Source organism: Castanea sativa, chromosome 10 (genome assembly GCF_040712315.1).
Source record: "Castanea sativa cultivar Marrone di Chiusa Pesio chromosome 10, ASM4071231v1".
In the NCBI taxonomy this organism is placed as follows: Eukaryota; Viridiplantae; Streptophyta; class Magnoliopsida; order Fagales; family Fagaceae; genus Castanea; species Castanea sativa.
Window position 1 is genome coordinate 18328316 of NC_134022.1, and position 10471 is coordinate 18338786.

General features: G+C 35.0%; 1 protein-coding gene and 1 non-coding gene across 2 annotated transcripts; both read left to right on the forward strand.

Moving 5' to 3' along the window:
• The first annotated feature begins 438 nt into the window (after positions 1-438).
• TRNAH-GUG (transfer RNA histidin (anticodon GUG)) lies at positions 439-510 on the forward strand. The gene has a single exon. It is a non-coding gene; the product is annotated as a tRNA-His (tRNA).
• Positions 511-1674: 1164 nt separating this feature from the next.
• On the forward strand, positions 1675-9245 carry LOC142614295 (DNA replication licensing factor MCM7). Its single transcript, XM_075786885.1, has 15 exons — positions 1675-1825; positions 1913-1980; positions 2299-2358; positions 2495-2718; positions 3212-3389; positions 3656-3778; positions 3992-4081; positions 4651-4793; positions 5069-5246; positions 5566-5757; positions 6068-6240; positions 6417-6620; positions 7246-7411; positions 7922-8143; positions 8791-9245. The coding sequence occupies exons 1-15, from the start codon at positions 1789-1791 to the stop codon at positions 8893-8895; spliced, it is 2163 nt and encodes a 720-aa protein (XP_075643000.1). The 5' UTR covers positions 1675-1788; the 3' UTR covers positions 8896-9245.
• Positions 9246-10471: the final 1226 nt, after the last annotated feature.

Sequence of the window (10471 nt, forward strand, 5' to 3'; positions counted from 1 at the left end):
CTCCCTCGAGTGTTTACCTTGATCTCATTCTATCCTTTATGACTTTTTTTTTTTTTTTGAGAATTCCTTTATGACTTCAACAAAGCTAAGGGGTATGTTTTAAAATTGAATAGGGAATAAGAGAATAAAAAGAAAGGTGACCGGAACATATTAAAATTTAGTACATTCTGATCATCTTTCCTCTCTCTATCTCTCATTATCTAAATAGAGGATTTTGATAGCTTATTTTCAGACTATTTGACACATATACAACTTTTTATAAAATATTACTTCTTTAGGTGTAATTTTTACCTAACTTATTTTTTAAAAGCCGAATAAAATCAAAATGAAGACAAGCGCTCACAATAAACTACAGTAAAATTTTGCTCACTGCTGCAAGATCTGCGTAATGTCAGCTAGCGTTATATATTAAAATATTTGTTACTACAAAACAACAAAGTGGCTGTAGTTTAGTGGTAAGAATTCCACGTTGTGGCCGTGGAGACCTGGGCTCGAATCCCAGCAGCCACACTTTATTCTATTTTTTTGTCTACTATTTCAGGGATTTCTTTGTTGAAATTTTTTTTTCGTAGAGACAAAATTAAATGATTTTTTTTTGTTCCAAAATACCCCTGCACCTTCAGGATTAAGTAGAGATAAAATTAAAGGATAGTCTAGTAAAAATACATGTCTAATTTACACTAAAACATCCCCTACAAAATAGAAACACTCTTATACTAACCCAAATACTATTATTTAAGGGAATTTTCCTGTTTGGATTGGATTTTTTTTTTTTGTTCCAAAATACCCCTAAACTAAATATCTACATGTTTTTTTAATAAGTAGATGCATCTTTAACTCCTACTAAAATGTTACCTACAAAATAAGACCACTCTCCTTATAGTTTTCAAATTACTCTTATATATTTCTTTTTTTGTAAAGATTAATAATTTGCATCCATTCTAATTTGAAAAAACTACATTTTCAATCACAAAAATACCTAAGGATGTGATGAGTGTTTTGTGTTTTGGATGAAATAATTTACTTATCATATTCCTAGGGTTTTATTTTTTTGTGATTGAAAGATGTAATCTCAAATTATAATGGATTCAAATTATTAACTTTTGCAAAAAAAAATAGAAGAGTCGCTTAGCACGCAAGTGAGCGCGTGCTTAGAAGCTAGTTTTATCTATACTACTATTTAAAAAGCTTCTCCTATTTGGACTGAATTTTTTTTTTATTCCAAAATACCTATACACCCTTAGGTTCAAGTAGAGACAAAACTAAAGGATAATCTAGTAAAAATATATGTCTAACTTGCACTAAAACATTGCTTACAAAATAGGAATACTCTCCCGTTAACTCACTTCTTTAAAACAATTATACGTTTATTTATTTTTTTAAAATAGAAAAATAGACTATGAATTATCACATCAATTAAATAAGTTTAAATATAAAAAAATTAAAAAATATTTCACCACAAATGCATAACATTTATTATACCTCTAGATATTTTACAAAAAGAAAAAAAAAAAAAAAAAGTAATAATCTCAAATGACCCTGACCCCTTTTTATAATTCGGGGCCCCATGTCCTCCGATTCAATCAGGAGCGCAAATCATAGCTCGAATCCCACCAAATTTAGTATGCCACGTTACAGCGCATCAATGACTGTAGCGTAGCCTATACCGTACTTTTTTCCCGCCAAATTCTTCATCATCCTCTTCTTTTGCCGCCAAATCCCCCACTCTTCACTCTCTCATTTTCACAGCCACTCTTCTGTCTCTGTCTCTCACTCTCAACCTAAACCATGAACACGAAGGACCTCGATTTCAAGGCAGACAAAGGTAAGCAACCCCCTACCATCTGTCTCTCGCTCTCTCTCGCACTCTGCAATGGATATTTCCTAATAGTTGTAATTTTATAATTCACAGTTCTGGCGAAGGAGTTCCTTTCGAACTTCGCAGATGCAAATGGCGAAGCCAAGTATATGAACATCCTTGTAAGTCTCCCTCTTTTTTTCTTTTTCCCTCCCAAAATGCGAATCGAAATTTGAAAACCCTAGATCTCCGTTTGGCTGCTATAGAAATGAAGTGAATAAACCAACCTTAAATTTTCACTCTCAGATTTGTCTTTATCTCGAACTATATTTAGCTCAAAATCACACACATAATTGGCCCAATTATCTGATAAATAATAGATTATGATAAATCACACAAATCGAGCTTTGTTAGTGGGAAAAAACAAATTTTTTACACTTAAGAATGATTAGCAGCTTGTTTTACACGAAGATTAGCCCTGATTTTTCTTTTCGTTTCAGCAAGAGGTTGCCAACCGCAAATTCCGAGCAATCCAGATTGATCTCGAGGACTTATTTAATGTAAGATTCTCTCCCTCTTTTTTCATTTTGAAATTCATCCATTGATATTTGTCTGATTTTTTTTTTTTTTTTATAAAAAAAAAAACCCCTAATTTTTGTTTTGTTTTTTTTTTTTTTTTTTTTATAAATAAAATAGTACAAGGACTTTGATGAAGAGTTTCTCCGGCGTGTTACTGAGAATACGCGGCGGTATATTGGGATTTTTGCTGATGCAATTGATGGTCTCTTGCCGGAGCCCACAGAGGCCTTTACAGATGATGATCATGACATATTGATGACACAAAGGTCTGATGAAGGGACGGAGAATATGGACGGTTCTGATCCACATCAGAAGATGCCTCCAGAAATCAAGCGCTACTTGTGAGTTGAAATGCAATTGTCCCATCTTTTTCAATTTGATCATAACTTCAATTCTTTAGCATAGGTATAATCTATTGTTTGCAAATGGAGAAATTCTATAGTTTGAGTATCATAGGATAGAATTCGAAGTAAGGGTTTAGAAACTGCATTTTAGTCTATTAGTTGTTTGGCTTACATGTGTAACATTAGGTTAGTTGGAGTGAAAATTTTCATAATTGGAGTATATTTAGTCTTCTTTGATTAACATAAGTTGGTAAGCCTAATTCTAATATGGGTTTGTGAAATATGTTTGTAATTTGAATAGGATGAGTAAATGTTATTAGTATCATAATGCTGATTGCATATCTACCATTCGCTCATTTCTAAATGTAATGCAGTTCGTTGTTTAGTTGTGATTTATTGATTAGATACTCTATGCATCATATTTGATTCAGTAGAAACTTCTGTGAGAAAATAGCAGATATAGCTAATTGATCATTTGTTTGTGATGCAGTGAAGTTTATATAAGAGCATCTTCGAAGGGACGGCCATTTACAATCAGGGAGGTCAAGGCTTCATACATTGGCCAACTTGTAAAGATATCCGGTATTGTCACGCGTTGTTCAGATGTTAAACCATTGATGCAGGTGGCCGTGTATACCTGTGAAGATTGTGGTTTTGAAATTTACCAGGTAATTGTGCATTAATTTTAGTACACAATATCATAATAGAATGACATCATGAGTCTCTCACGTGTCTGTATAATTACCCTTCCATCAATATTATTTTTGTTCTATTTGAAATTTTACTACTGCCACATCTAGCCCAAGCATTTAAAAAAATTGTTCTTTAGTTTTCATTCCCTTTTGGTGGTACAGAGTATTGTGGACTTTAGATGCTACTTGTGTCTTTCTTTTGTACCTTTAGTTGGTTCATTTTTCTTTTTTGTGCCATACAGGAAGTAACTGCTCGAGTTTTCATGCCTCTGTTCGAGTGTCCATCCAAACGCTGTTATACAAATAGAGCAAAGGGGAACCTTATTCTGCAACTCAGGGCGTCGAAGTTTTTGAAGTTTCAAGAGGTTTTTAATTTATACTAACTTAGCCATTAAGAAAAGAAAATTCATGTTCATAGCAAGTAGGAATTCTCTGTGCATGTTTTTTATTTATTTAAAAATTATGCCACGGCTACACCATCTTCTTCTTCTTCTGCCTCTTCTTTTTTGTGTTTGTTCTCATTCCGTAATGTTTATTTACCTTTGGGGTGATACTATTTTGACATGGTTGAATTGTAGGCCAAAATTCAAGAGTTAGCGGAACATGTTCCAAAAGGCCATATTCCTCGGACAATGACTGTCCATTTTAGGGGGGAACTCACAAGAAAGGTTGGTTGTCTTTTATGTCAATTTTTGCTAGCTCTTTCAAGGGTGAAAATATTTGGTTCTTCTTAAAGCTAATAAATCAACATTCAACTCAGAAGCTGATATTGATGTGGATTAAAATATCATTTAACTTTTAGCAATGGTGTGAACAGTGAAACAAGTTTTTGTGACTTCCCTTGTAAGCAAAGATAGAAATTTGTTGTAAATGATATATTGGATATTATAGTGGTGAGAGAAATCTTAGAGTCTGTTTGGAAACAACTTATTTAGCTTTTTGTTGAAAGCATGCTAAAGTATACTTGTACTTTGAAAAAATTTGGAAAAGTGAGAAAATGCAGGGGGAGTTTTAAAAAGCTGTATATAAAAGTGAAAAAAGCTAAAAGCTAAACGCTGAGCTTATAAGCTGATGCCAAACACACTTAGTTTCCATTTTTGCTTTCTTTGCTTGGAGTGGAATATTTTTGTTTGTTCCTTTCAGGAAATGCATGGTTGCATATAGCGATTTCCCACTTGTAGGTTTTATGCTGATAATTTCTTTACATCTTTACCTGTGTCTTTATGAACATTATCAGGTGGCTCCCGGCGATGTTGTTGAATTGTCTGGGATTTTTCTTCCTATTCCATACACTGGTTTTAAAGCAATGCGTGCTGGCTTAGTAGCAGATACTTACTTAGAGGCCATGTCTGTCACACATTTTAAGAAAAAATATGAGGAGTAAGCCATTACTTAGTTCTCAGTTTATTTTATATTCCTCTTAAGATCTTAATTACCAGAAGGCACTTGATTTGACCAAATTATCCTTTTCTCATCCATTTGTACTATCTCCAACTGAAGTTTTTTCCCTTACCTCTGTCTACCACCTCCAATTATGGATAGGTTCTTTACCGCAGTTCTTGCTAAACTTAAACTATTTTTTACCTGCTAAGATAACTTTGTCAATGGTTAGAGAATTATGGAACTGCTGTGTACTCAGTTTTACTCTACTGCAGGTATGAACTTAGAGGAGATGAGGAAGAACAAATTGCACGTTTAGCTGAGGATGGCGATATTTATAATAAATTGTCTCGATCATTGGCACCTGAAATTTTTGGACATGAAGATATCAAAAAAGCTCTACTTCTTCTCCTTGTGGGTGCTCCTCATCGGAAGTTGAAAGATGGGATGAAGGTAAATGAATCATGTTACTGCCTGATTAAAACAACCAAGGTGGCTTGGCAGGCTAAATTTTTCTTATCAATATCAGAAACCATCATTAGGATGTAATGGAAACTTCCCTGGTAATTTGTAGTTGCAAGCAAAATGAAAGATAACCATCTTCAATCCTCTCCCCAACCCTGGCCCTCTGTGACCTGGCTATTATGGTCCCTCTCTGTGGTTATTCAAATCAAGTATATTCTGTTATGCACATGTTACAAACTAATATAACTAAGCTTTATCATCATATAATGAAGCTAAAAAGAGTTTGATATTCTTCCCTTCATCGCAGATTAGAGGAGATTTACATATATGTTTGATGGGTGATCCTGGGGTTGCAAAGAGTCAACTTCTTAAGCACATTATTAATGTAGCCCCCAGGGGAGTATATACTACTGGCAAAGGAAGCAGTGGAGTTGGTTTAACTGCTGCTGTACAGAAAGATCCAGTAACAAATGAGATGGTCCTGGAAGGAGGAGCATTGGTGAGACAAACTTATTTTTTACTTCCATCTTAGTTAACACTCATATTTCACTTATACTAGTGGGAGATAGGCAGATGGCATATAAAGCTCTGAATACTTGTGGCCCGTATGTGTGGTGTCTGAGTTATATGTATGGTATCCAAAAATGGTACCTGTATCGTTTAGTACTTTTTGATCTGAGACAGGAATCATGTCGTGGTTTCATTAAATAACTGAACCACTGAGGTATCATCACAAATTTTTGCCCTCCTATCTGGTTGTTTTTCAAGGATTTGTGGGATTCAATGCAGAAGTGTTGACTACATTTCAGGTGCTAGCAGATATGGGTATATGTGCTATTGATGAGTTTGACAAGATGGATGAATCAGATCGAACAGCAATACATGAAGTTATGGAGCAGCAGACTGTCAGCATAGCCAAGGCTGGAATTACCACATCTCTGAATGCAAGAACTGCTGTTCTTGCTGCAGCTAATCCAGCGTGGTACAAATCTTTCTTCTATCTCTCAGTAAATTATTACTGCTTCTCTTCTTTTACTACACACTGCTATTATAGGTGGCTTTTCTACTGCAAATAGAGTCATCTAAGCCGGTATGTATCAAGGGGAAAAAAAACTTTTGTATGCAAACGCTTAATGGTGACTTTATTTGTGTGTGTAGGGGAAGATATGACCTCCGTAGAACTCCAGCTGAAAACATTAATCTTCCCCCAGCCCTTCTATCAAGATTTGACCTTCTGTGGTTAATCCTGGATCGAGCAGATATGGACAGCGATCTTGAAATGGCTAGGCATATTGTCTATGTGCACCAGAATAAAGAATCTCCTGCTCTTGGGTTCACTCCACTTGACCCATCTGTTCTTCGGTACATCTCACTATTGCTTTTATTATGAAAACAAAATAATGGCTGAATCTTAGGAGTGCTTTGTTTTAAACGTATATACCTAATCAAATAACTTTTACGTTATTACAAGTCTTATTCTAGCTTATAATGTTGCTGAAAAAGTCATCTAATATATCTGTGCATCAACTTTTAGGGCCGCTCTATCAATATTGTTTGTGTAGGTGTGATGCTAATAATGCTGTGCATATTTTGTCCCAGTGTTCATTAAGCTGCTTTCATTTTAGATTGTAGCAAAGTATGTCTTATGGTTAGCAAGACTTTGTGTGTAAAGGCATATGATGAGTAAATATGCTTTTTATTATTACTTCTCCTTGTGCCAATACATAGATTTGTGTTTCCAAATTTAGTTGCAGCAATATTCTACTTCCAAGTTCTTCAGGTTCACCACCAAGAGAGGCCTTAATATTTTCTGCAATTTTTAAAATATTTTTACCTTCATCAGCAAAATTCGTGTGTTTAATTTAGAGTACAAGCTGACCGCCCTGTGTGTGGATCTAAGACACATGTTTACTCTAATAGTTTAGCTCATCTACTTGTTAGTATAACTCTTACCATACTTTAAAAAAAAAATTGTTTTCTCCTGTAGTGCTTATATTTCGGCAGCAAGAAGAGTGTCTCCCTGTGTCCCAAGGGAACTGGAGGAATATATTGCTAGTGCCTATTCCAGCATTAGACAAGAAGAAGCTAAATCTAGTAGTCCCCATTCCTATACAACTGTGAGAACTCTGCTCAGCATTCTCCGAATATCAGCTGTAAGTCCTGATTTCACTCATTTTAAATGGACTTCTAGAAAATGTTGTTTATTTGTCAAAATGGTGTAATGCTGGCAGGTTATTAGGTCCAGGGATCATCAGACTTTAGGTATAGATCATGGTGAACTTTTTATTTTTATTTTTCTGAATACAGACTATGCCAGATTTTAGTTAGAAAGATATTATAAATTGGACATGCATATATTGTTTGAAGCAACTAAATTGGTTGGACTGGTCATCTGAAAGCGTTGTCCCTCAGATGGAGCTATAGATATATATGTAAGGTTTAAAAGTTTTTTTGACAAACTTGTTTGATTATATTGGTTGATCAAGCTTAGCGTTATTAGTCAGAAGTGTTCAATGTCACCCATAGGTTAGAGCCATTGAACAAGCATTGACCAGGGTGGTTAAAGTATGTCACCCATATATTGGAGCAGTAGATAACTGTATTGTATGTTCATCACCTGACTTAGTACAGTAACATGAAAAACTGATTTAACTTGTAAACAGGCACTAGCAAGACTCCGATTCGCTGATACTGTGGCTCAGAGTGATGTGGATGAGGCACTTAGGTTAATGCAGATGTCGAAGTTCTCTTTGTACTCAGATGAGCGTCAGAAATCTGGACTGGATGCTATCTCTGATATCTATTCAATATTGCGAGACGAAGCTGCTAGGACTAACAAGATGGATGTGAACTATGCCCATGCACTCAATTGGATTTCTAGAAAGGTTTGTCTTCACAATTCCAGGGTTGAATCCTGTCTGCAATTGTGTATTCTCTTAGAAAGTGTAGTATCAGACTGCAACAAGAATCAGTGCATGGACCAACCCAGCATTATCATGTCAAAATAAATTAGAACATAGATTAAAAAGAAAGAAATATGAACTCAATGAAAATTTCAGTGCCCTTTTTCATTCCATCCAACAAAAGACAGAATGGTTTCAAAGACAATTTTTTAAAAGTAATTATGGGAAATATATTGAGGGTTGAATTAGGTGGAAAAAGGGCTTTACCTGGTTTTCTGTTGACTGGCTCTGGCAGGTCAGGTGCGTACGAAAAACTACAATTCTAGATGACTCATTCTTCCTAACATTTTGCAAATCACACACGCACACATGCATGCATATCTGAGTGGACACTGGGCTAAAAAAAATTTACTTTCAATCTAAATGCTTATGATATAAAGGGATTTGGGAAATGTAATATTCTAAAGTGATTCTTCTATTTTGGGAATTGTAATATTTAAAAGTGAGATTCTTCTATTTCTTAGTACCTATCTTGGGTCACAGTAATGCTTCTGTCCCTTGAAAGCCTACCAGTACTTGTCCTCCTGAAACAACAGGGTGCCTGACTGCAAATGTTTTCATTTGAACAGGGATACAGTGAAGCTCAATTGAAAGAATGTTTGGAGGAATATGCAGCCTTAAATGTGTGGCAGATACACCCCAACACCTTTGACATCCGATTTATTGATGCCTGATGTGGCCTTTTGCCTGTTTTTAAAATCACTTAGTAGTGGCACTCACTTTCCAGAGCATAGGAATGGTCTTTGATCATCATCATTTGAAGATTAGTTGGAGGGATGCTTAAAAGATATATTTGGCATATGTTGTAATTGAATTTAACAGAACATTTAAAGGTACCTTGATTATTAGAGTGACAGAGTTTCGTATTTAAGCATCGGTGGCTAGAGTATTGTATCCAAATCTGAAATTGGAAGCAGTTGTTAGTTTGCTTTGTTTATTAGGCATTAGGAAAAGGAATCAAATTTTTATTTGTATGCGACTTAACTCTTTCTGTGGTGCAACTTAGGGAAATGTGTTTTATCAATGGGTTTGTGATTGCAGCAAGTGAATCAGTAGAGTTCTAATCTATGATTATGATATGCACACGTGAAATATGTGCGCCACCCAGGATAAATGGGATAGTGGAACCAATTCTTTTGGCTTCTATGATTTGTTGAATAAAGAACTGGCCAAAAATAGAGATCAAGTTGCTGTGTCTTAACTCTTAGATACTTCTACCTTGTGTTACAGTTTCATGTGGTGTCCGTGTGTTTGTTAGATGTCCCAGAAAATTTGATATTTGAATTTTCCCATGCGTCTTACGGCTATTCTTTTCTCTATGTACTATAGTAAGTTGTGAAATGGCTTAGAGTATTTATTATTTATTTTATTAATCATTGTTGGTTGAAATTAATGTTGCCTGAAGCATAAATCTTCCTAATTTCCTTTCGACTTCCAATTAAAATGAGAGATAGAAGCAAAGACTAGAGAGAGGTCGTAGTAGAAATCCAAACAAAAGGGGCATGCAAATTTTGTAATTTTAATGTTTGGCAAGATGTTTAGAGCTAGTCGTTTAAGTCTACATTTATTGCATCTTATTTAACAAGCTAAAAAGACACATTAGTGACCACACCTCGTGGTGAGAGGAGACTTCTATTGGAGGAGTGAATAATTTCTTCACATATTATATCTTTATTTTTGGATAACCAAAGAAGGAGATTTATATTAAATGCAAACCAATCTTATAACAAGAGTCTGACTTTGCTATAGATCAACAAAGGTTCCACCACAATCAGCGGGTTACTAAAAGAGTTGGGCCTTGTTGTTCAATTGGCATTTTGTGATGTTTTTAATTGAGATGTTCAAGATTTAGATTTTCCACTTTCAATAATCGAATTATAAAAAATAGAAAATAAAAAGTTTGTTGAGCCCCTCTTTTAGTTAGAGTATCAATGCATTCGTTGGCCTCACGATAAATATGCTTAAAAATTCTATTGGGGAAAGTCCTTAAAAAGCTCATTAGTAAGGGTTCCGGTACTTGATTACTTCAAAATTCAAAGTATATTATTCATAAGTTGAAAAGTCTGCATCTAGCTTAACATGGATAAAGGTGACACTAATCTCTAAAGCTAGTACAAGGCCATCTTTGAAGGCCCTAAAAGGCCCAACCATCACACTCTTTTGTCCAATTAATCTAGCAAACCTTTTATTCGGTTTCCTTCATTGTTCCTGAGGAGCCCTCCACTCTGACAAACCTTTTACCATTTTCAA

Excerpts from the sequence above, each read along its gene's own strand:
- LOC142614295 (XM_075786885.1), top strand. The coding sequence starts at position 1,789 with ATGAACACGAAGGACCTCGATTTCAAGGCAGACAAAG. Across the intron at positions 4,082-4,650 it reads GGGGGGAACTCACAAGAAAG|GTGGCTCCCGGCGATGTTGT; the intron begins GTTGGTTGTCTT and ends GAACATTATCAG. Across the intron at positions 5,247-5,565 it reads AGTTGAAAGATGGGATGAAG|ATTAGAGGAGATTTACATAT; the intron begins GTAAATGAATCA and ends CCTTCATCGCAG.